General features: G+C 44.2%; 1 protein-coding gene across 2 annotated transcripts in view; it reads right to left on the reverse strand.

Moving 5' to 3' along the window:
• Positions 1-26,947, reverse strand: part of tbxas1 (thromboxane A synthase 1 (platelet)) — a 130,860-nt gene that overhangs the window by 2,073 nt on the left and 101,840 nt on the right. For both annotated transcript variants that reach the window (XM_020456486.2, XM_020456488.2), the window contains exons 11-13: positions 1,164-1,252; positions 667-804; positions 258-420 (exon numbers count right to left, since the gene is read on the reverse strand). In XM_020456486.2, coding sequence (XP_020312075.1) covers positions 258-420; positions 667-804; positions 1,164-1,252 — 390 coding nt within the window. The remainder of the gene's footprint in view (positions 1-257; positions 421-666; positions 805-1,163; positions 1,253-26,947) is intronic.

Genomic DNA, 26,947 nt, shown 5'->3' on the forward strand with positions numbered 1-26,947 from the left:
TACAGCATAGACTGGGTTGTATACATGTTACTCTGTATTTTCAATCTAATTATGACCTTTACAAATGGAGGTTGGGATAAGTGCCAAAATAAGAAATATGGGCCTGTATCAGTATGAATGGTATGAATGGTATGAATCAGTTTTGCCTTTTAGATCATAGATCAATATGCTTATATGGACAGGGGTGACCTGATCCTAGATCAGCATTCCTACTCTAAGACTCTTTAGAGAATATGGAATAAGGAGGTTTAACCCACCTTGGTTTCTATGCAGGCCACAATGTTGAACTTCCTGAAGACATGCACCAGGGCCATCTTGATCTCCAGCTGGGCCAGCCTCATGCCGACACAGCTGCGGGGCCCCGCCCCAAACGGCAGGTACACAAACGGGTGTCTGCTGGCCTTGGCCTCCACTGTGAATCTGAATGGCAGAGTAGAGGCCTCAGTGGTCAGTATTGGAATACAATCTGATACTATACTTCTGTATTGTATTATCACGTGTCAATATTGTCACTCCATGTTGTACAGAACATTAACATAATGTGAGGCAGTGACAGTGTCCTGTAGCTGTGCTGTGTAACAATGTAGCTGTGCTGGGACTTCTCTATGTTAGATTGATAGAAATGGAACCTAATTACTGAGCTACAGTAGACTGACTGCCGCCTACCTCTCAGGGATGAACTTCTCTGGCTCGGGCCAGTACTCTGGATCATAGTGCAGATAGCCTGCAGGGATCTCCAGGGTGGCTCCCTTGGGTAGGAACTGTCCATTCACCATGCAGTCCTCGTCAACTTCACGGGCAAACCTGAAACAAAATGGTTGCTCAGTTTCCACAATGCACATAATGAAATGATGAACTATGGAAACATGGGGGACATTTATTTTATTTAACTAGGCAAGTCAGTTAAGAACAAATTCTTATTTACAATGATGGCCTACCCAGACCAAACCCTAACCCGGATGACGCTGGGCTGATTGTGCGCCGCCCTATGGGACGCCCAATCACGGCCGGTTGTGATACAGAATCAAACCAGGGTCTGTAGTGACACCTCTAGTACTGAGATGCAGTGCCTCAGACCGCTGCGCCACTTGGAAGCCCAAACATGGTCATATACAGTACATAAGAGAGTTGTCTTGTGAATCATTCTAATGTCAGGCTCTTACCTGAAACCAGGCGGGTAGAGGCGCAGAGCTTCTGATATGACCATGTCAAGATATTTCAGCTCCTGGACATTGGTGTAATCTGGTGAATCCTACAACAGAGAAAATAACACAATCTTGCATTCCTATACTATCGAGTCAATACTGAAAGCACATTTGACACCAAAAAAATCTAGAAAAGAAGCAAAATGCAATTCATACTGATGCCAGCAGAGTGCAGCAACTCATGTTATTCAAGACTATGCTATGGTTATGAGTTTATTTGGAGAGCATGGCTGAGAATGTAAGAGTTTGGTGTTTGTTACTGCACCAAACAAACCACAAAGATGAACTACATCCTAGATGAATGTATGGATGTTGAGAGTGGCTGAGTCGACATTAACACTGTTACACAATAACTACGCTGAACAAACACCCTCCCTAAAACACTGCTGTTGTGCTCAATGTGTGTGTGCATGCTTGTACATGTGTGCCCATGTGTGTGTGGTTCGGTGGTTAGAGGGCCAGTCACTGCCCTGTGTGAAGAGTGTGTGTGTCTGGGGACAATTCCAGAGCCTGTAAAAACGGGGCTCCATTGTCTGGCCTTCCTGTCACTTCTCATTGGCCGTCACACAGTTCCCCAGGGGAATGACATGTCCCTAATGAGCGCTAAGAGCTAACACGGCTCTCTGCTCCACTGATAAAGCCTAAACGCCGCTAGCTGCCAGACCTGTTGTGTAAGATGGGCTTGAGAGAGAGAGAGAGAGAGAGAGAGAGAGAGAGAGAGAGAGAGAGAGAGAGAGAGAGAGAGAGAGAGAGAGAGAGAGAGAGAGAGAGAGAGAGAGAGAGAGAGAGAGAGAGAGAGAGAGAGAGAGAGAGAGAGAGAGAGAGAGAGAGAGAGAGAGAGAGAGAGAGAGAGAGAGAGAGAGAGAGAGAGAGAGAGAGAGAGAGAGAGAGAGAGAGAGAGAGAGAGAGAGCTTTTCAATGTGTCTGTAGCCTAGTACCACAACACTTTCCGCCAGACTGTGGATGAAATATGTAGCATGCAGCGACAGTGTTATTTCCGCCTGTAGTGCCGGTGTACCTAATGATTATTCATGCTTGGTTTACTGCCAGGCCAGGGGAGAGGGAGCGTCTGTGGAGTTGAGAGTTAGTTGGAGCATTTGTATTCCGACGCCATGATTTCCTAATTATGCAGATTCAATGACAATCACTTAACCAAATCCTGCAGGGCAGTTTAACAAAGCTGATTCCACAAGTTAATCGGGAACACATTGGCCCCAGTGTGTGTCTGTGTGTGTGTGTGTGTGTGTGTCTATCCGTCTGTGTGTGTGTGTGTGTGCGTGTGCATCAAACACCCTGGTTCTGCACCACGGGGCGTGACGTACCTCACAACATTGTGCCCCATCAGATATCAGTGTTTAGCATGCCTCAGCCCTTTAGTCATCAAATAAGCCCATTGTTTATTCCAACAGCACACAGAGACCTAGAAAAAACACACTCCCTTTCACTGAAAGATGGCACAGCAACATCATCAAGATTTAGAAATGTACTACATTTAGTGTACACTGTAGAAAAACGTTTTACAACAGAAAACAAAAAAGTGTTTCTTATTGGTCAAGTTCATCTTGTCCCTCCCTGTATTCTGCCATTTGCTACCTAATGAATGTGGGTTATAATACACAGGAAAGCTACTCATGCGCAGTGTTCTATAACAGAGGAATAGGATTGACTGACCTGACCAACCTGACCTTACAGCAATCACAGTTTGAAATCCCCCCCTCCCAGTTACAGTGTGAGGTCAGACAGTAATAACCGTGGGCTCTGGAGTGGCTAATGGATGGAGGGACTGGGTGGAGAGGAGCCCGCTCTGTCTATCGCCTGTCCTGGGGGCCACCAGAGGGCACAGGGGACCTGGAGTGTGTGGTAAGGCTCCCCACCTTTAGATATCCTCCTAAGACCCCCTTAAGCACCTGAGTTGGTTTGATGTCTGCTTGGCTGCATCTGCATGTGGTACAAGTGAAGTGGTGTCATGATAAGACTATGTCGGCGAGCATCTAGACCGCCATTTCCCTCTGTTTTGTGGGCGAACGTACAATCACTAAAGAACAAACTGGCGAGACTATCCTATCAACGGGACTTGAAGAACTATAATATCCTATGTTTCTCGGAGTCGTAGCTGAACAAGGACATGGATAATATTCATTTTTCTGGCATTTCCATGCATCGTCAAGATCAGAAGGCAGCCTCGGGTAAGATAAGAGGTGGAGGGGTGTGTCTTTGTTAACAACAGCTGGCGCATGATCTCTAATGTTAAGGAAGTCTCAAGTTTGGCTCACCTGAGTTAGAATACCTCATGGTAAGCTGTATACCATACTAGCTGTCTATTTACCACCACAAACCGATGCTGGCACTAAAACAACACACAACAAGCTGTATAGGGACATAAGCAAACAAGAAAATGCTCATCCAGAAACAGCTCTTCTTGTGGACAGTGATTTTATTACAGGGAAACTTGACCTAATTTTTAACAGAATGTCACCTGTGCAACTAGAGAGAACTAGATCACCTTTACTCCACACACAGAAACACATACAAGGCTCTCCCTTTGGCAAATCTGACCATAACTCTATCCTCCTGATTCCTGCATACAGGCAAACACTCAGGAGGTACCTAGGGATGGACATGAGTACTCGAAACAGATGTCAATGCTTTATCTTTAACCAGAGATATTCAAATCAAATGTTATTTGTCACATACACATGGTTAGCAGATGTTAATGCGAGTGTAGCGAAATGCCTGTGCTTCTAGTTCCGACCATGCAGTAATATCTAACAAGTAATCTAACCTAACAATTTCACAACAACTTCCTTATACACACAAGTGTAAAGGAATGAATAAGAATATGTACATAAAAATATATGAATGAGTGATGGCCGAACGGCAGAGGCAAGATGCAGTAGATGGTATAGGGTACAGTATATACATATGAGATGAGTAATGTAGGGTATGTAAACATTACAGTGCCTTGCGAAAGTATTCGGCCCCCTTGAACTTTGCGACCTTTTGCCACATTTCAGGCTTCAAACATAAAGATATAAAACTGTATTTTTTTGTGAAGAATCAACAACAAGTGGGACACAATCATGAAGTGGAACGACATTTATTGGATATTTCAAACTTTTTTAACAAATCAAAAACTGAAAAATTGGGCGTGCAAAATTATTCAGCCCCTTTACTTTCAGTACAGCAAACTCTCTCCAGAAGTTCAGTGAGGATCTCTGAATGATCCAATGTTGACCTAAATGACTAATGATGATAAATACAATCCACCTGTGTGTAATCAAGTCTCCGTATAAATGCACCTGCACTGTGATAGTCTCAGAGGTCCGTTAAAAGCGCAGAGAGCATCATGAAGAACAAGGAACACACCAGGCAGGTCCGAGATACTGTTGTGAAGAAGTTTAAAGCTGGATTTGGATACAAAAAGATTTCCCAAGCTTTAAACATCCCAAGGAGCACTGTGCAAGCGATAATATTGAAATGGAAGGAGTATCAGAGTACCACTGCAAATCTACCAAGACCTGGCCGTCCCTCTAAACTTTCAGCTCATACAAGGAGAAGACTGATCAGAGATGCAGCGAAGAGGCCCGTGATCACTCTGGATGAACTGCAGAGATCTACAGCTGAGGTGGGAGACTCTGTCCATAGGACAACAATCAGTCGTATATTGCACAAATCTGGCCTTTATGGAAGAGTGGCAAGAAGAAAGCCATTTCTTAAAGATATCCATAAAAAGTGTTGTTTAAAGTTTGCCACAAGCCACCTGGGAGACACACCAAACATGTGGAAGAAGGTGCTCTGGTCAGATGAATCCAAAATTGAACTTTTTGACAACAATGCAAAACGTTATGTTTGGCGTAAAAGCAACACAGCTCATCACCCTGAACACACCATCCCCACTGTCAAACATGGTGGTGGCAGCATCATGGTTTGGGCCTGCTTTTCTTCAGCAGGGACAGGGAAGATGGTTAAAATTGATGGGAAGATGGATGGAGCCAAATACAGGACCATTCTGGAAGAAAACCTGATTGTCTGCAAAAGACCTGAGACTGGGACGGAGATTTGTCTTCCAACAAGACAATGATCCAAAACATAAAGCAAAATCTACAATGGAATGGTTCAAAAATAAACATATCCAGGTGTTAGAATGGCCAAGTCAAAGTCCAGACCTGAATCCAATTGAGAATCTGTGGAAAGAACTGAAAACTGCTGTTCACAAATGCTCTCCATCCCACCTCACTGAGCTTGAGCTGTTTTGCAAGGAGGAATGGGAAAAAAATTCAGTCTCTCGATGTGCAAAACTGATAGAGACATACCCCAAGCGACTTAGAGCTGTAATCGCAGCAAAAGGTGGCGCTTCAAAGTATTAACTTAAGGGGGCTGAATAATTTTGCACGCCCAATATTTCAGTTTTTGCTTTGTTAAAAAAGTTTGAAATATCCAATAAATGTCGTTCCACTTCATGATTGTGTCCCACTTGTTGTTGATTCTTCACAAAAAATACAGTTTTATGTCTTTATGTTTGAAGCCTGAAATGTGGCAAAAGGTCGCAAAGTTCAAGGGGGCCGAATACTTTCGCAAGGCACTGTATATAAAGTGGCATTGTTTAAAGTGGCTAGGCTCGATTTATTACATCAATTTTTCTATTTTTAAAGTGGCTAGAGTTGAGTATGTTGGCAGCAGCCACTCAATGTTAGTGATGGCTGTTTAACAGTCTGATGCCCTTGAGATAGAAGCTGTTTTTCAGTCTCTCGGTCCCCGCTTTGATGCACCTGTACTGACCTCGCCTTCTGGATGATAGCGGGGTGAACAGGCAGTGGCTCGGGTGGTTGTTGTCCTTGATCTTTTTGGCCTTCCTGTGACATCGGGTGGTGTCGGTGTCCTGGAGGGGAGGTAGTTTGCCCCCGGTGATATGTTGTGCAGACCTCACTACCCTCTGGAGAGCCTTATGGTTGTGGATGGAGCAGTTGCCGTACCAGGCGGTGATACAGCCCAACAGGATGCTCTCCTTTGTGCATCTGTAAAAGTTTGTGAGTATTTTTGGTGACAAGCAAATTTCTTCGGCCTCATGAGGTTGAAGAGGCGCTGCTACGCCTTCTTCTTCACCACGTTGTCTGTGTGGGTGGACCATTTCAGCTGGGGATGCCTTCCACGTTGGCTGCAGTGAAGGAGAGCCCGCAGGTTTCTGTAGCGGGCCGTGTCAGTGGCACTGTATTGTCCTCAAAGCGAGCAAAGAAGTTGTTTAGTTTGTCTGAGAGCAAGACATTGTGGTCCGTGACGAGGCTGGTTTTTATTTTATAGTCCGTGATTGACTGTAGACTCTGAACATATACCTCTCATGTCTGAGCCAATGAATTGCGACTCTACTTTGTCTCTATACTGACGCTTAGCTTGTTTGTTTGCCTTGCGGAGTGAATAGCTACACTGTTTGTATTCGGTCATGTTTCCGGTCACCTTGCCCTAATTAAAAGCAGTGGTTCGCGCTTTCAGTTTTGCACGAATGCTGCCATCAACCCATGGTTTCTGGTTGGGGAATGTTTTAATAGACACTGTGGGTACAACATCACAGACGTACTTGCAAATAAACTTGCTCACCGAATCAGCGTATTCATTAATGTTGTTGTTCGGCACTATGCGGAACACATCCCAGTCCACGTGATCGAAGCAATCTTGAAGCGTGGAATCCGATTGGTCGGACCAGCGTTGAACAGACCTGAGCACGGGTGCTTCCTGTTTTAGTTTCTGTCTATAGGCTGGGAGCAACAAAATTGAGTCGTGGTCAGCTTTTCCCGAAAGGAGGGCGGGGGAGGGCCTTATATGCATTGCAGAAGTTAGAATAACAATGATCCAGGGTTTTGCCAGCCCGGGTCACGCAATCGATATGCTGATACAATTTAGGGAGTCTTGTTTTCAGATTAGCCTAGTTAAAATTCCCAGGTACAATAAATGCAGCCTGAGGATAGGTGTTTTCCAGTTTACATAGAGTCAAATTAAGTTTGTTCAGGGCTGTCGATGCGTCTGCTTGGGGGGAAAATATACACGACTGTGATTATGATCGAAGAGAATTCTCTTGGTATATAATGCAGTCGGCATTTGATTGTGAGGAATTCTAAGTTAGGTGAACAAAAGGACTTGAGTTCCTGTATGTTGTTATTATCACACCATGTCTCGTTAATCATAAGGCATACACCCCCACCCTTCTTCTTACCAGAGAGATGCTTGTTTTTGTCGGCGCGATGCGTGTAGAAACCAGTTGGCTGTACCGACTCCGATAGCGCGTCTCGAGTGAGCCATGTTTCCGTGAAACAAAGAACGTTACAATCTCTGATGTCTCTCTGGAAGGCAACCCTTTCTCGGATTTCGTCTACCTTGTTGTCAAGAGACTGGATATTGGTGAGTAGTATGCTCGGGACCGGTGTGCGATGTGCACGTCTACGGATCCTGACCAGAAGACCGCTCCGTCTGCCCCCTTCTGTGGCACCGTTGTTTTGGGTTACCGGCTGGGATCCGATCCATTGTCCTGGGTGGTGGGCCAAACAGAGGATCCGCTTCGGGAAAGTCGTATTTCTGGTCATAATGTTGGTGAGTTGACGTTGCTCTTATATCCAATAGTTTATCTACTTCCCCAGAGTCAGATGGACTTGTGGATACCATTTAAAAAAAAAATTGTGTCCAGTAAAAAGGAAGTTAAAGGTTGTTTAGCGTTAGCACAATGACTGGAAGCCTATGTGTATCTGTTAGCGTGCTAGCAGATACCCATAGACTTCCAGTCATTGCACTAACATTAGTTAGCACTAGCACTAGCGCAATTGCTAACTTCCTTTAAACTGCTCGCAGAGAAATAAAAATGGTATCCACAAGTTTGTCGGACTCTGGGCGCTCATTGCCAATATCTCAAAGTATCCCCTTAAGCCATGGTTTCCCAAAACTGTCCCCCACTGGGTGCACATTTTGGTTTTTGCCCTAGCACTACACACAGATAGATTATTCAAATATCCATCTCATCAAGCTTTGATTATTTGAAATCAGCTGTGTAGTGCCAGGGCATAAACCAAAATGGGCCCCATGACTGAGTTTGGGAAACCTGCTTTAAGCTACATTGCGATTTAGAATTTATTAGTTTATAACCCCCCTAAACATAGATAGGTTCCACACTGAAAATATGTAAAAACATTAGTTTGATAAAGACAAAGAGCGTATTTTCATCAAAATCATCAAGCATATGCCTACTCACAAAACAGATGTTGTGGCTGTAATTCATCCCCATGCAGTGTTCAATGTGGAATTGTTCATCCATTTAGAAAATTACAAAGAACAGGCAGAATAAACTAAATCCAATGTCTGTATGTTGATTTTGGTTTGATTTTGGCCAAATTGAGCCCCGTTTCAAATGATCACACTTTGAAAATATCTGTTCTGGGCACGAGATGTGCATCACTTCACACAGCTAAAATGTTTTATTTGGAGAAAAAAAATCTGCATAAAATAGATGTGTCTTGACTGTGATAAGGGCTCAGGAAACAAGAGCACCTTGTCTGCTAAATTAATAAAACAAGGCTATTGCCATTGCACAGCCATAGACAAGCGCCACTGCTGAGCTTATTGCCTTTTTAGAGATTGTGTTCCACAATGTAATATAACCTGTTGATATTACGGTTTCAATAAATTAATCTTAAATGGAACTTGATTTTTATTGACTGAATATGCACTGAACAAAAATATAAATGGAACATGTCAAGTGTTGGTCCCATGTTTCAAGAGCTGAAATAAAAGATTCCATAAATTGTCCATATGCACAAAAAGCTTATTTCTGTTGTACACCAATTTGTTTACATCCCTATTAGTTAGCAATTCTCCTTTGCCAAAATAATCCATCCACCTGACCGGTGTGCCATATCAAGAAGCTGATTAAACAGAATGATCATTACACAGGTGCACCTTGTGCTGGGGACAATAAAATGGCACTCTAAAATGTGCAGTTTTGTCAAACAACAGAATGGCACAGATATCTCAGGTTTTGAGGGATCGTGCAATTGGCATGTAGACTGCAGGAATGTCCACATAATTGAATGTTAATTTCTCTACCATACGCCGATTCAACATCATTTTACAGAATTTGTCAGTACGTCCAACTGGCTTCACAGCACCAGGCCACGTGTAACCACACCAGCCCAGGACTTCCACATCCGGCTTTTTCACGGGATCATCTGAGACCAGCCACCCAGACAGCTGATAAGTTTGTGGGTTTGCACAACCAAAGGATTTCTGCACCAACTGTTTCAAGGAGTGGGACACTAATCTGAATCCTTATAATAAATCCCTCTATGACCTCCGACTAGCCATCAAACAGGCAAAGCGTCAATACAGGACTAAGATCGACTAGTACTACATTGGATGTGGCAGGGTTTGCAAACTATCACAGATTACAAAGGGAAACCCAGCAGCGGGCTGCCCATTGACGTGAGCCTACCAAATGTGCTCAATGCCTTTTATGCTCGCTTCGAGACAAGCAACACTGAACCATGCATGAGAGCACCAGTAGTTCTGAATGATTCACTATGTGTGCAATAAGTGTTTAACATGATAAAAAGAAACGGAATAGAGCTAAGCACAGGCAAAATCCAAGAGGAAAATTTGGTTCAGTCTGCTTTCCACCAGACACTGGGAGACAAATGTACCTTTTCAGCAGGACAATAACTTAAAACACAAGGCCAAATATACACTGGAGTTGTTTACCAAGATAACGTTGAATGTTCCTGGGTGGCCTAGTTACAGTTTTGACTTAGATTGGCTTGAATATCTATGGGAAGACATGAACATGGCCATCTAGCAATGATCAACAACCAACTTGACAAAGCTTGAAGAATTCTTAAGAACAATGTGCAAATATTGTACAATCCAGGTGTGCAAAGCCCGTAGAGACTAATCCCTGCCAAACGTGATTCTAACATGTATTGATTGACTCAGGGGTGTGAATACTTATATACGTAAATGAGATATCTGTATTTAACTTTCAATACATTTGCAAAAAAATCTAAAATCATGTTTTCACTTTGTCATTATGGAGTATCGAGGGTATATGAGTGAGGGGAAAAAAAACTATTGAATCCATTTTGAATTCAGGCTGTAACACAACAAAATGTGTAATAAGTCAAGGGGTTTGAATACTTTCTGAAGGCACTATACATATCTACCTCAATTACCTCATACCCCCTCACATTGACTCGGTACTGGTACCACGTGTATTTAGCGATGTTATCGTTACTCATGGTTTCTTTTTTGTGTTATTATTTTGTTGGGAGAATTGTTGGGAGATGCCAGTAAGTAAGCATTTCACTGTTAGCCTACAGTTTCCTGTTGTTTATGAAGCATGTGAAAAAATTAAATTAGATTTCATACATTGTAGGCGTACGTAACATAATGGAGGCTCATCCAGGTTAAAACATTTTTTTTTAAGTTGAAAGATGAGGAGAGGGAGGCTTCAGGAAGAGATGGGTAGACCTTCCGATGCCAAGTCGGAGGACATGGCGGAGGAAGGGGTTGCTCGTACCCCCTTTACATTGCCACGACTCGATCCTTTATCTTCCGGTCGTTCAGACAGGACTGCTAGGCTGAAGGTGAGGCTGGCCCGTTTAGAAATGGAGCAAAAAGATAAAGAGAGACAAATGAAATTTGTTCTAGAAATGAGGAGAATGGAAATTGACAAGGAGGTGATGATCCGACAACTGGAGGTAGACACTCCAGTGCGACTCCACAACCTGCTTATCATCAAGCCCACTTCGATGTAAGTAAAAAATATTGCTTTAGTCCCTCCATTCCAAGAGTTGGAAGTTGATTCCTTTTCTCTGTGTTTGAGCATGTGGCCGCTGCGCTGCATTGGCCACTCGAGGTTTGGCCGCTCTTGTTGCAATGTAAATTGTCTGGGAAAGCCCAGAAGTAGTAGCTGCTCTCTCCCTAGTAGTAGTTAAAACTACTGTGTTGCGGGCTTATTCAGGCACTTATAGGCAGCGCTTCAGGAACCACAAGAAACCCTCTCACCGTACCTTTGTTGAGTTTGCAAGGGACAAAGAGTCTCTGTTTAATCGATGGTGTTCAGCCAGCAAAGCTAAAACCTTTGCTGATATTCGGGAGTTGATGCTGTTGGAGGATTTTAAAAGCAACCTCCCTGATAGAATTGTAGCTTATTTAAATGAACAGAAAGTGGCAACATTGGCACAGGTAGCAGTGTTGGCAGATGAGTACGCTTTGACACACAAGACTGTCTTTGGTGCGCCTTGTTTTGAAGGCCGAATGATTACGTCATCAGTGCCTCATTCAGGTCGCTTTTCCTCTGACAACCCTAAACCTTTTCATGAAATCCGTGAATGTTTTTATTGTCACCAAAAGGGTCACGTGATTGCGGACTGCCTGGTTTTGAAAAATAAACCAAAACAGTCCCTGTCACCATCCCCAAAAATGAAAGTGTGAGTTTAGTCAAGTATTGGCTCATCCATTGGACCGAGTTATTGATTCAACATTTGGGAAACCGGATCCTGTCTATGCTCCATTTATCTCTACCTGTTTTATTTCCTTAACTGGAGAACAATCTGATCAAAAGCCTATACAAATCTTATCAGACACCGGGGCGGCGCAGTCAGTAATTGTTACTGATGCTTTACCCTGGTCTCCTGAAACGTATTGTGGCTCGCATGTCATATTAAAGGGAATAGAGACAAAAACAGTACCTGTACCATTACACTGGGTCCACTTAGTGTCAGACTTGGTATCAGGACGTTTCCGTGTTGGTGTAGTGTCTACACTGCCAGTAAAAGGAGTCACATTGCTACTAGGGAATGATATCGCTGGTGGTAACGTCACTCCTGTGTTAGAGGTAGTAGACAACCCAGAAATCAGAACTACAGATGATAAATTGGTTCAAGCATTTCCCCATATTTTCCTGCTTGTGTGTTAACGAGGGCACAATCTCGCAAGCTAGAAGATGTGGTGGATTTGTCTAGTTCCATTTTGAGAATGTTGAGGTAGAAGACAATGCACCGAGTATTCCTTCTGAAATTTTACTCCCGTAAAAACTAAGGCAGGGGAAAGCAAAATCGCGCCCCAATTACATTACATTTTTTTGTCTGTCACCCCCGAGAAGGTGATTGAATGTCAAAAAGGAGACACCAGTCTTCGCAAGTGTTTTGCTTCGGTAATTTCAATTGAGGACGCTAAAACTAAGGAGACTGCCTACTTTATGGAAGCAGGAGTTTTGATGCGTAAATGGGCAGCTCATGACACCATTAGTGACTGGAGTGAAGTGTGTCAAGTGGTCGTTCCTACACCATTCCGACAGCAGGTGCTGTCACTCGCCCATGACCAGGCGTGGTCCGGACACTTGGGGGATCGCGAAGACTTATAACCGAGTCCTTCAACATTTTTCTGGACAGGTTTGAAGCCTGACGTGGTCCAATTTTGTAAAACATGTCATGTATGTCAACTCACTGGGAAAGCGAATCAAACAGTTCCTTGTGCGCCGCTCTGCCCGATTCCTGTGGTGGGGGAACCGTTTGAAAGAGTGATAATCGATTGTGTAGGTCCGTTGCCGAAAACCAGGTCAGGTAACCAGTTCCTACTAACAATAATGTGCAGTGCTACTCGATACGCAGAGGCTATTCCTCTCCGTACTATAACAACTAAGACTGTGGTGAAGGCACTAGTGAAGTTGTTCTCTACGTTTGGACTCCCTAAAGTAATCCAAACTGATCAGGGATCCAACTTTATGTCAAAACTGTTCTCAAATGTGTTAAAGGCATTGTGTATTTCCCATCAGTTCTCCAGTCCGTATCATCCAGAGAGTCAAGGGGCTCTCTAACGCTGGCATCGGACGCTGAAGGCAATGCTACGCAACTATTGCATGGATAGCAGTACAGATTGGGATGAGGGGGTGCCCTTTGTCATATTTGTTATTAGGGAAACAATACAAGAGTCCTTAGGGTTCAGCCCTGCTGACCTTGTGTATGGACACACTCCAAGGGGTCTGCTGAAAGTTTTGAAGGAGCATATCTTATCTCCTACACCCAGTAGCGCCCCTAAAAATGTGTTAGATTATGTCAGTAAGATGCGGGAGAGACTGCACACTGCATGTGCGTTAGCCCAAAAGTCTCTCTCCTTGTCTCAAAAACGCATGAAGTTGCATTATGCATTATGACAAAAAGGCTGTTGGCCGTTCTTTTGCACCAGGGGATCAAGTTTTAGTTTTGTTGCCAATCCCTGTCTCATCTCTGTCGGCACGTTTTTCTGGACCATATCTTGTGGAAAATAAACTCCGTGACACCAATTATGTGATAAAGACCCCAGATCGGAGGCGTTCTTCCCGTGTGTGTTTATTTTTTAACAATTTATTTAACCAGGTAGGCTAGTTGAGAACAAGTTCTCATTTGCAACTGCGACCTGGCCAAGATAAACGCATAGCAGTGTGAACAGACAACACAGAGTTACACATGGAGTAAACAATTAACAAGTCAATAACACAGTAGAAAAAAAAGAGAGTCTATATACATTGTGTGCAAAAGGTATGAGGAGGTAGGCGAATAATTACAATTTTGCAGATTAACACTGGAGTGATAAATGATCAGATGGTCATGTACAGGTAGAGATATTGGTGTGCAAAAGAGCAGAAAAATAAATAAATAAAAACAGTATGGGGATGAGGTAGGTAAAATTGGGTGGGCTATTTACCGATAGACTATGTACAGCTGCAGCGATCGGTTAGCAGATGTTTGAAATTGGTGAGGTAGATAAAAGTCTCCAACTTCAGCGATTTTTGCAATTCATTCCAGTCACAGACAGCAGAGAACTGGAACGAAAGGCGGCCAAATGAGGTGTTGGCTTTAGGCATGATCAGTGAGATACACCTGCTGGAGTGCGTGCTACGGGTGGGTGTTGCCATCGTGACCAGTAAACTGAGATAAGGTGGAGCTTTACCTAGCATGGACTTGTAGATGACCTGGAGCCAGTGGGTCTGGCGACGAATATGTAGCGAGGGCCAGCCGACTAGAGCATACAGGTCGCACTGGTGGGTGGTATAAGGTGCTTTAGTAACAAAACGGATGGCACTGTGATAAACTGCATCCAGTTTGCTGAGTAGAGAGTTGGAAGCTATTTTGTAGATTATATCGCCAAAGTCGAGGATCGGTAGGATAATCAGTTTTACTAGGGTAAGTTTGGCGGCGTGAGTGAAGGAGGCTTTGTTGCGGAATAGAAAGCCGACTCTAGATTTGATTTTAGATTGGAGATGTTTGATATGAGTCTGGAAGGAGAGTTTACAGTCTAGCCAGACACCTAGGTACTTATAGATGTCCACATATTCTAGGTCGGAACCATCCAGGGCGGTGATGCTAGTCGGGCGTGCGGGTGCAGGCAGTGAACGGTTGAAAAGCATGCATTTGGTTTTACTAGCGTTTAAGGGCAGTTGGAGGCCACGGAAGGAGTGTTGTATGGCATTGAAGCTCGTTTGGAGGTTAGATAGCACAGTGTCCAAGGACGGGCCGGAAGTATACAGAATGGTGTCGTCTGCGTAGAGGTGGATCAGGGAATCGCCCGCAGCAAGAGCAACATCATTGATATATACAGAGAAAAGAGTCAGCCCGAGAATTTAACCCTGTGGCACCCCCATAGAGACTGCCAGAGGACCGGACAGCATGCCCTCCGATTTGACACACTGAACTCTGTCTGCAAAGTAGTTGGTGAACCAGGCAAGGCAGTCATCAGAAAAACCGAGGCTACTTACTGCCGATAAGAATATGGTGATTGACAGAGTCGAAAGCCTTGGCAAGGTCGATGAAGACGGGGGATTCGAGATGGTCAGTGACCTGTTTGTTGACTTGGCTTTCGAAGACCTTAGATAGGCAGGGCAGGATGGATATAGGTCTGTGACAGTTTGGGTCCAGGGTGTCTCCCCCTTTGAAGAGGGGGATGACTGCGGCAGCGTTCCAATCCTTGGGTATCTCAGACGACACGAAAGAGAGGTTGAACAGGCTGGTAATAGGGGTTGCGACAATGGCGGCGGATAGTTTCAGAAATAGAGGGCCCAGATTGTCAAGCCCAGCTGATTTGTACGGGTCCAGGTTTTGCAGCTTTTTCAGAACAACTGGGTTTGGGTGAAGGAGAACCTGGATGGTGGTTACATAATTGATGTGTAACCCTCTTCAATTTTGGGCTAATTGATAAGCTGTTTAAAAGAGGACCTTGTATTCCTCTTTTTTTGTACTCCCTGACAAAGGCCATGCAGCCGAAACGTGTCGTTTTAAAAAAAAACGTTGTTTCTATTGAACATGCCATACTAATAAAGGCATTTTAATCAATTATATGAAGAGTGCCTTGGTCCTCATTTCTTTTTGATGACCAATTTACCCCTTTTACCAAAGAGCACCTTCTATCTACCAAAATGTACTATTGTGTACCTTAGTAGCGCTTCCCTTCCTCCTCTTTCTACTAGTATCATTAACACTATTTCCAAAAGGTTGGATTTTGTGACCGAAGGAGCGATGCAGCCTTCTGGCTGAAACGTTTGAGGATTTTAAATGTCGTGGTCGTCCTTTTCCAAGTTGTTTCTGCGAGTCACTAAAGCTAAATTAGCATGACACGAGCTGAATTAAATGTAAAAGGCTTTGAAAATAAAAAGCTTGCGGTGCTCTATTGACATTTCACAGAGATACGCTTGTTTTTGTGAAGTCTTCAAAAAGAACATGAACTTTGCATTAATATGGACAGCATATACTAAAATATGAAAATACTACTCAAAATGGATATCTATCTCACGTCCTATATTGTTTTATGTCCTCCGGATTTGAGAAGAGAGATGATGAGTTCAATGGTAAGCCTGTCAGGTAGCCTTAATTCTCACACAGCATCCAGCTGACGCAATGCTATTTTCAAGATTTTTTTACCACTTTTCTAAGCCTCCATCGATTTAGTCGCTCTAATTTTGATCATCCTACAAGGGTAAAAACCACAAAACATTTTGAATGGATTATGATAGAGACATGATGTTTGGACCTTTGGTTTTCTTAGATGATTATCTACCCAAGTAACATTATTGGTCAAAAGATGCGTTTTTGAAAACAATGGCAGCACACGTCCAATGATAGGTCCAGCAAAAATTACTTTGAGACCCTTTCCAGTCAACCTGTGCTTACTTCAGAACCTTTCAGACCCATTTTGAGGCCCTCCCCATGCGAGGACCGGCTCTTCCTGTAGGACACCGATCAGTGTTCTAAAGGGCAGAGCAGCAGTTGGAGCCCCAAGGTCGTGATAGGAGGGAGGCGAAGGTCGTCATAAAGCCTGCTGTTTCATCCCCTATCATCTACAGCAGGGGTCTGCTACAGATGGCAACTTGATTCTCTCTTGCCCCCCCCCCCAAAGCTTTTTGTAAAAAATAATATATATAAAAAAATACTGTAAAATCAGCAGGAATTAAGCAAAAAATTTGTTATTCACAAAATCTGTTCCCAATTATTCCCACAAATAAAAAAAGAGATGTGATCGTGTCTCAATGTATGAAATGATTGTTAATATCAAATACAACCTCAATTTGCAGTGTACAAATTTAATACAATTATGTTCCGGCCACCCAACCATTCGCTCTGACAAAAATCGGTCCTTGGCTGAATTTAATTGCCTACCCCTGATCTACAGTTACTGACAGGTCTAACTCACACCTCAGCATCAGGAGACCCATCTAGCTTGTGTAGCTACAGGCACACATTTTCACAAAAACATGGATTCAAATGTAGATTAAAAAAAGCTGTTCTTGGCGCCATACGGTAGGTGACAAATCCTGGTGTTAAAGACATCAAACTAATGCAGGCCAATGGAAAGAGCGATTTGGCAGATATGCTTGATAAAAAATTATCTCCATTTGGCATATCAGTCTAAAGAGGGATAGCCGAACTCTTGACTCTGCAGTCTTGAGATCCCACCATTTATATAAAACAAGTCAGTTAAACATCTATGATCCATGCATCTATGACACTCACACACCTAGCAATATCCACCTTGTTGGGGAGGCACTCCCCAAAACCAGCCTTCAACATCTGAGTATTTCGTGCAGAGCACTTCAAAAACAGAACAAGTGGTGGTACATGAGTAAGTATAACATTTATTGCGTTTCACAGAATTTCTAAATGTATTGAAGACTAAAAGTCCCGCTGTGTTCAAAGCATCAAAGGAATCACCCTGAAAATGCAGAGAAACCTTATAACTTCACCAGACACATTTTAAAGCCTCTCATAGCCTAATATCCACCTTTACTCTTCTGTAAAATCAGATTAATGTTTGCACAGTTGGAAATGAATAGCAAGCTTGGCTTGAAGCTCAATCTCTCAGTACAATCAGTAGTGAGACTAAATGATTTGGCCTCTAGAGTGCCTGTGTGTGCTTATTTCTATTTCTCTGTCCCTCTTCATTACAGGTCCTATTTGGAGTAGAAAAACAAGTAATTACTGTGTTGAATATGGGAGCTGAAACCTTCCCTTCTATGCTAGTTTGTCTCAGTGTCTTTGGCTTTAATTTCCTGTGGCCTACTACCACACAGTGTGGCTGCGGCCTAAATGGCAGTTCATTCCCTACTTTTGACCAGAGCTTTATGGGCTCTGGTCAAAAGCAGTGCACTATATGGGGAATAGGGTGCCATTTGAGATTCAACCTTTGTCTGGCCCTCTCCGTGCTGCTGCTGCCCAGTCATTCCAGTTTATTTACATTCTATTGCCCCCATTTGAATACCCGGGCCCCAAGAGTCCCTTAGAAGTAGGTGCTTTGGAAACAGACACACACAGCCTCCTTTTCTCCACCGCATCCCGCGGGGTTGCCATGGCAATGGTCACTTATGGTTATTGATAGGTATAGAGGCGTATATGTTCAAACAAGAGATGTGGCTTTAGGGGATTGTTAATACACAAATGCAATGACTGTCGGTTTGCATTGTCTTCTAATAGCCAGGAACAAAGAGAGAAAGAGTGGGGGGAGGGCAGATCTGTGCTCTCTGCAAACAAAAAGCAAACAGTAGATAATCTCTCTGTGATTTAACTATTAAACTCAGCAAAAAAAGAAACATCCCTTTTTCAGGACCCTGTCTTTCAAACATAATTCGTAAAAATTTAAATAACTTCATTGTAAAGGGTTTAAACACCGTTTCCCATGCTTGTTCAATGAACCATAAACAATTAATGAACATGCACATGTGGAACAGTCGTTAAAGACACAAACAGCTTATAGACGGTAGGCAATTAAGGTCACAGTTATTAAAACTTAGGGCACTAAAGAGGCCTTTCTACTGACTCTGAAAGACACCAAAAGAAAGATGCCCAGGGTCCCTGCTCATCTGCGTGAACGTGCCATAGGCATGCTGCAAGGAGGCATGTGGACTGCAGATGTGGCCAGGGCAATAAATTGCAATATCCGAACTGTGAGACGCCTAAGACAGCGTCCTCACAGTGGCAGACCAAGTGTAACAACACCTGCAGACCTGCACAGGATCGGTACATCCAAACATCAAACCTGCGGGACAGGTACAGGATGGCAACAACAGCTGCCCGAGTTACACCAGGAACGCACAATCGCTCCATCAGTGCTCAGACTGTCGGCAATAGGCTGAGAGAGGCTGGACTGAGGGCTTGTAGGCATGTTGTAAGGCAGGTCCTCACCAGACATCACCGGCAAAAACGTCGCCTATGGTCACAAACCCACCGTCGCTGGACCAGACAGGACTGGCTAAAAGTGCTCTTCACTGATGAGTCGCGGTTTTGTCTCACCCGAGGTGATGGTCGGATTCACGTTTGTCGTTGAAGGAATGAGCGTTACACCGAGGCCTGTACTCTGGAGCGGGATCGATTTGGAGGTGGAGGGTCCGTCATGGTCTTGGGCGGTGTGTCACAGCATCATCGGATTGAGCTTGTTGTCGTTGCAGGCAATCTCAATGCTGTGCGTTACAGGGAAGACATCCTCCTCCCTCATGTGGTACCATTCCTGCAGGCTCATTCTGACATGACCCTCCAGCATGACAATGCCACCAGCCATACTGCTCATTCTGTGTGTGATTTCCTGCAAGACAGGAATGTCAGTGTTCTGCCATTGCCAGTGAAGAGCCCGGATCTCGTCTGGGACCTGTTGGATCGGAGGTTGAGGGCTAGGGCCATTCCCCCCAGAAAGGTCCGGGAACATGCAGGTGCCTTGGTGGAAGAGTGGGGTAACATCTCACAGCAAGAACTGGCTAATCTTGTGCAGTACATGAGGAGGAGATGCACTGCAGTACTTAATGCAGCTGGTTGCCACACTAGATACTGACTTTTGATTTAGACCCCCCTCTTTGTTCAGGGAGACATTATTCCATTTCTGTTAGTCACATGCCTGTGGAACTTGTTCAGTTTATGTCTCTGTTGAATCTTATGCTCACACAAATATTTACACATGTTAAGTTTGCTGAAAATCAATGCAGTTGACAGTGAGGACGTTTATATCACAACTGGATAATTCTAATCTTCTCCATCAATCTCCAAACCATTAATTATGTGAAAGGCATGACCTCGATGTAAAAAATAATACAAAGCCAAGTGCAACAATGAGAGTATGAGACAATGAAAGGAAACAAAACACTTCAGCCAGCCTTTTGCTTGGGGTAGTCGTGGCATTGGCCAAATTGTTAATTGGTTTGACTAATTGCAGAATTGAAATGTTGGAAGGAAATGTTTTGTGTTCTTATCACCTGGAGAGAGGTCAGGGCAGAGAGCGAGAGAGAGAGAGAAACATTCATTAGCTGGTCAACACAGGTTGGTTGGCGGTTCAGGTTAGCTGCCCAGCACCTTAAACCAACCTCTTGGCAGACAGACCCAATGCCTGAATGCAAAACTATGAAGCTAATGATTTGAATGACAATGAACAAAAAACAAAACCACCTGGCTGGCATACAAATAACACTTCCCATTTTCATATCAGCTCACACAGCAACACTCAGTGATGGGTTATAACACAGTGAGGGGTATCAGTCCCTGAAGCACAGTGGAAATGGAGAGGAGAGCCTGTCTGGGGGAGGAGGAAGTAGGAACCGAGGCAATCTGAGTTTAGGTTAAGCCAGAGAGAGGGAGGGAAAGGAAAAGGGGAGACCCTTTACTGCCCAAAATCTGTCAACGTTAAGCAGATTCCACCTGGCTACCCCTACCCAGAGCAACAGCCCTCCACCCCCCACAGCAACTCGCCCAAGCCTCCCCCACTTCTCCTTCTTCCAAATCCAAATAGCTGATGTTCTGAAAGAGCTGCAAATCTGGACCCCTACAAATCAGCTGGGCTAGACAATCTGATTCTATACCAATTTACAGAGGCCAGGTCCTGAAGGAATGCTTGCTCATTAAAGTTTTTTAGCAAGCGTCTATGACAAATCAGGATAGGACATTTCACGGAGCAGCCAGTACGAACACAGGCTGTAAAACAGAGGCATTACAGGTCATTACAGAAAACACCAGACTGGTACCAATCAGGATTATTTGGGAGGATAACATCAAGGAGAGTAGCCTTTTCTGGGTGTTTGGAGTCATACCTTGTGGTATTGGTAATAAGCTGAGAAAGATTTGGGGAGTCCCTTTGCTTTAAGTCTTGGTCAGTTGGTTTAAGCATGTCCCAGTTTAGGTCACCTAGCAGGACAAATTCAGACTTAGTGTAAGGGGCCAGGAGAGAGCTTAGTGCAGGTAGGGTACTGTACGGTGCTGATGGAGAACAATAAAACCCCGTAACAATCAACGAAGAGCTATTCGAAAGTTTATGCGTAAAACCAGCAAATCAAATTGTTTGAGGAGAGACTTGGTGGAGTCAACCGAGCACTGAAGGTGGTCGAATTGGTCGAATTGCTGCAAAGAAACCACTACTAAAGGACACCAATAAGAAGAAGAGACTTGCTTGGGCCAAGAAACACGAGCAATGGACATTAGACCGGTGAAAATCTGTCCTTTGGTCTGATTAGTCCAAATGTTCGATTTTTGGTTCTAACCGCAGTGTCTTTGTGAGACGCATTGTAAATGAATGGATGATCTCCACATGTGTGGTTCCCACCGTGAAGCATAGAGGAAGAGGTGTGATGGTGCTTTTCTGGTGACACTGTCAATGATTTATTTAGAATTCTAGGCACAAGAGTGTGCAAAGCTGCAATCAAGGCAAAGGGTGGCTACTTTGAAGAATCTAGATATAAAATATATTTGGATTTGTTTAGCACTTTTTACTAAATGATTCCATGTGTTATTTCAAAGTTTAGATGTCTTCACTATTATTCTACAATAGTAAAAATAAAGAAAAACCCTTGAATGAGTAGGTGTGTCCAAACTTTTGACTGGTACTGTAAATCTGCTTGAAAATCTATGGCAAGACTTGAAAATGTTTTTCTAGCAATGATCAACAAGCAATCTGACAGAGCTTGAAGAATTTTGAAAAGAATAATGGGCAAATATTGTTTGAGTTTATTTTTATTTTTACAGGAACAGGCACAGTAAAAGTGATGGTTTTAGCCAGCCGACTAATTTTCTACCGCAGTCCCTGGGCAGGTTATTCAATCCAGGTGTGCAAAGCTCCTAGAGACCTACCCAGAAAGACTCACAACTGTATTCGCTGCCAAAAGGTGAATATAATATGTATTGACTCGGGGGTGTGAATACTTATGTAAATGAGATATTTCTGTATTTCATTTTCAATACATTTGCAAAAAAAATAAATCTAAAAACATTATGGGGTATTGTGTGTAGATGGATGAGATTTTTTATTTATTTCATCCATTTTGAATTCAGGCTGTAACACAATATGTGGAATAAGTAAAGGGGTATGAATACTTTCTGAAGGCGCTGTCAGTATCTCGTCATTATATCCATATCTCTGGTTAAGCTCAGGGTACAGACACAACCATAACAGTCCATTCAGTAATATATGATAAAATATATTTCAGTACTCCAGAAGGCAGAACACAGAGAGCTCTTTGACAGAGAACCTGAGGAAAAACACATTAGCATATCAGAGGAGCTGCTGGGGCTTCTTCACTGGGGTGGGATCGAGAGAGGAGGGACCCGAAGGTCCCAGATAATAATACAATTAGATCCATAAAACCGCACATCTGCTTTCTCTCCATCGTACACACACACTTTCTCCCTCTCTTAAACACAGCGCACACATACAGAAATCACCTTCACAACCAAAACTCAAGGTGTCATGGACATCACTATATATCCCTCACAGTCATGAGCTGTGCTAGGACATAAATCATTCACTATTCGTATATAAAGACAGGCATCTTTGGCTGTACATAGGTCATCATCCAGTAGCTGAGAATTACCATTTCAATAACTTTATTAAAGCAAGCAGCTGATGTCCCTCATATGCCAGAGTCTATCCTCATTCCCATATTAATCATCCAGGGATGAGGCAGGAGGGACACCAGGAATCACAGGTAGAATGAATTACCATACACTTAAGCTTGAATAAAGAGCTGTTTTTCTTTATTTTTTGATATGCATCAAAGCAGTATGTCTTTGTCAACAAACTAATGATGAGATCAATAGCTGAGGCAGGCTCAAATGATAGCTGCAACTGGCAAGGAACTAAACCTATTCAATCCTATTCAAGCCTCCATTGACATGGCTGTAAATGAGTTACATTTGGACATGATACCTTAGTATCTGCCTTAGTCATTCAGTCATGTAATTTTGTTTTCAGATTCCAAGAACACAGGATGAGATGTTACTATCCTTTGTGCAAGCACTTCCAAGAGTTCATGAACAGTGAGCCTGGTGAAATTTGGGGAGCGCATCGTCAGTAGTGTACCTTTGGTTCCTAGGGTGTTTCGGCCTTTCACACTATACACCCTCCCCAAAGGCGGCCAGCGACAGGGTGATTACGCTTGCGTCCCATTCCCAATTAGTCATAGGAGTTGCCTTGTTGTTGATAGCCAACATCCCATGGGACTATGCATGGCAGGGGCATCCTCCTCCCTGAGTCAAGCATTGTTGAACGCATACCTCCTGGCCCTCTCACTTCGGGGCCCAGCTGGGGTCTTTCCTCTTCATCCAGATCCACTGACTGCTGCCTTCTGCCGCCTCCGATACAGCTTTGATTGCCGAACGCTGGCTCTGGCCCTTAATTCCCAGGTCTCTAAGCAGTCTGGTTGTAGATGTTGCCACAAAACCTCTGCAGCCCACCTCCACTGGTCGGACTTCTGTGTTCCAGCCATGATGCCGTGCTTCGGCAGCTAGATCGGCATAGCGCAGATGTTTTCACTCATAAGCATCGTCTACTGAGTCCTCCCAGGGTACTGTGAGCTCAATGATGAAGACCTTCTTGAGCGAACTGGACCAGAGCACCATGTCAGGTCTTAGGGTGGTGGTTGCGATCTCCGGAGGAAACACACGTTGCCCGCTAATGTCGGCTAGCATTTTCCAGTCGCGGGCCAAGCGCAGCTGGTCTCGCTCTAATGGTGTAGAGCCGCTCTTCTGTGGTTTAGCCCCTTCGCGGACAAAGGTCGTCCGTAAGGGGTGAGATGCTGCTGGGGGTGTTAGGGAGTTGGTGGTAGCTCGCTTGTCCTCCAGGGCGGACGCAAGGTTTTTAAGGACTTGTGACGCCAAGTGTAGTGTCCTTAGGTGAGGCTTGTTTTACACCCTGTGAGAATGTGCCTGAGGTTGGCTGGCATGGAACAGAGGGCACAGTCCGGATCTTCACCATACCATTGTTGAAGATTAACTGGTGTTGGAAGGACATCATATGTTGCTCTGATGGAAAAGCTCAACCACCTCGCTTCCATGGCCCACAGATCCTTCCAGCTGATCTTCCTCTTCTCCACACTGCCTCATTGAGTCCACTGTCCCTGTTTGGCAAGAGAGACTGCCTTGGCCCACCTTGCAGCCTCCTCCTGATGGCGTACTTCCTGCACTACCATCTTCCGCCGCTCTGGTGCAGTGGCCTTACTCCAAGCAGCACGGCTAGTTAGCCCAAGGCCTCCTCTCCCTTGTTGAACATGACCCACAATGTCAGCATGTCTGAGGGCTGCTGTTGCTTCCTGGGGTGCTTTTCCTGGCCTCTATTTGCGCCCCGTTGCCAAGGTCGGCACGTTGTTGCTCACCACTGGGTCTCGAGATTCATTCAGTGTCATCTGGAGCCTGGTTTTTGCACACTTGAATTCCTCTGTTAGACTGGTGAGGGGCAGCTTGAGGACACCATCTCCATAGAGGCCTATGGTGGTAAGGCATCGTGGAACTCCGAGCCACTTCTTCGATATAGGGGGCGCTCTTTTAATTTTTGGATGAAAAACGTTCCCGTTTTAAACAGGATATTTTGTCACGAAAAGATGCTCGACTATGCATATAATTGACAGCTTTGGAAAGAAAACACTCTGATGTTTCCAAAACTGCAAAAATATTGTCTGTGAGTGCCACAGAACTGATGTTACAGAAAAAAAAACAGATAAAAATACAATCTGGAAGTGCCGCACTTTTTGAAACCGCCTCATGGCCATGACTCCTTATATGGCTGTGGAGGAGCTAGGAGTCAGCTTACCTTTTCCACGCAATTATTGCGTAATCTCCAGCTGAAGTATTTTTCAGTTTTCTTCGGATGAGAAGCCAGCTGCCACCACTGATAGATTATCGAATAGATATGTGAAAAACACCTTGAGGATTGATTCTAAACAACGTTTGCCATGTTTCTGTCGATATTATTGAGCTAATTTGGAAAAAAGTTTGGCGTTGTAAGTGACTGCATTTCCCGTTTTTTTTCTTAGCCAAACGTGATGAACAAAACGGAGCTATTTCTCTTACACAAATAATATTTTTGGAAAAAATGAACATTTGCTATCTAACTGAGAGTCTTGTCATTGAAAACATCCAAAGTTCTTCAAAGGTAAATGATTTTATTTGAATGCTTTTCTTGTTTTTGTGAAAATGTTGCCTGCTGAATGCTAGGCTTAATGCTATGCTAGGCTATCAATACTCTTACACAAATGCTTGTGTAGCTTTGGTTAAAGCATATTTTGAAAATATGAGATGACAGTGTTGTTAACAAAAGGCTAAGCTTGTGTTTCAATATATTTATTTCATTTCATTTGCGATTTTCATGAATAGGAAACGTTACGTTATGGTAATGAGCTTGAGGCTATGCTTACGCTCCCGGATACGGGATTGCTCGACGCTAGAGGTTAAGTAGCCTGTGACCTCTCTTTCCATCTTCTCCACTGTTGAGATTGGAACCTCATACACTGCTAAGGGCCACAACACCCGGGGTACGAGACCAAACTGCAGACACCAGGCCTTTAACTTTCCAGGTAGCTGGGTGTTGTCGATGGACTGTAGGCTACTACTGATGTCTTTGCGCAGCTGTTGCACCTGGTCTTTGTCCTTCAGGCTTGCATCATACCACCTTCCAAGGCTTTTTACCGGCTGCTCAGACACTGTTGGGATTTGGTCATCTCTGATTTGGTCATCTTTTGGCTCTGAGTGGAGGGAGGCGGAAACCAGAGTCGACTCACTGTCCACCAGCAACCCATTTTGAGGATCTGATGATAACCTCCATTGCCATTATGAATGCCAACGGAGAAATGGTACATCCCGCCATTATACCTACATTCAGGCACTGCCATGAGGTGGTGAACTCTGAAGTGGTGAAGCCGAACTGCAGATCCTGGAAGTATGACTTCACCAGGGTTGTGATGGTGTCCGGTATGTGGAAAAATCTGAAGGCAGACCACAGGAGTTCATGGGGCACAGAGCCAAATGCATTGGCGAGGTCGAGGAAGACTACATGGAGGTCCCTTTTCTCCACCTTGGCCATTTGGATCTGGTGCCAGATCATGCTGGAATGTTCCAAGCAGCCAGAGAACACTGATATTCCTGCCTTCTGTACAGATGTATCGATGTACGCATTCCTTTGCAGGTACTCGGCCATCCTCTGGGCAATGACCCTAAAGAAGATTTTACCCTCGACATTCAGTTAGGAGATTGGGCAGAATTGGCTAATGTTCACTGTATCCTTCTCCTTAGGGATCAGGACCCCGCCTGCCCTACGCCACACTTCGGGTATTATCTTCTTTTGCCAAGCTGTTCTCATAAGCCTCCAGAGGAACCTCAGGACGTCTGGTGCATTCTTATACACTTTGTACGGGACTCCATTTGGCCCCGGTACTGATGCTGTTCTGTCCCGTCGAACTGTGTTTTCCACCTCTTTCCATATCGGAGGGCTGGTCTCAATATGATGTTCCGGGGGTTCAATGGGTCGGCTATCTGATGGGATGGCCAGATGTTCATGTCGCTTTGAGTCTAAGTCTGTTGTTCTCAGGAGCTCCTCTAGGTCTTTCTTTGTTGTTTTTAGAGCTCCACTTTTTTCCTTCGTGAAGAGATGTTTAAGGAACTTGAAGGGATCTTTATAGGATCTTCCTTCTGCGTTTCCGTAGGTTCTCTGCTCTACGGAGGGATGCCAACTGGGTTTTGATGTCAGCCTGAAGTGCCTCTATGCCCTCCTTTTCCACTTCCGAGGCCTTCTTCCACTGTTTCTTACGCTGTCTCCTTTCTTGAACGAGGCGCTTGATTTCTTGTTGCCTCCTGGAAACTGGTGGGGTTGGAACCTTTCTCCCGCCTTTTGCCTCTTGCACTCCAAAGCTTTCTGCCCTGTACTCATAGATGATGTCCCTCATCCTCTCCAACTTCTTCTCCACTGTGCCTCGAAGTTTCTCGAGGGTCAAGGTAAGGTCAGTATTC

Source organism: Oncorhynchus kisutch, linkage group LG22 (genome assembly GCF_002021735.2).
Source record: "Oncorhynchus kisutch isolate 150728-3 linkage group LG22, Okis_V2, whole genome shotgun sequence".
In the NCBI taxonomy this organism is placed as follows: domain Eukaryota; kingdom Metazoa; phylum Chordata; class Actinopteri; order Salmoniformes; family Salmonidae; genus Oncorhynchus; species Oncorhynchus kisutch.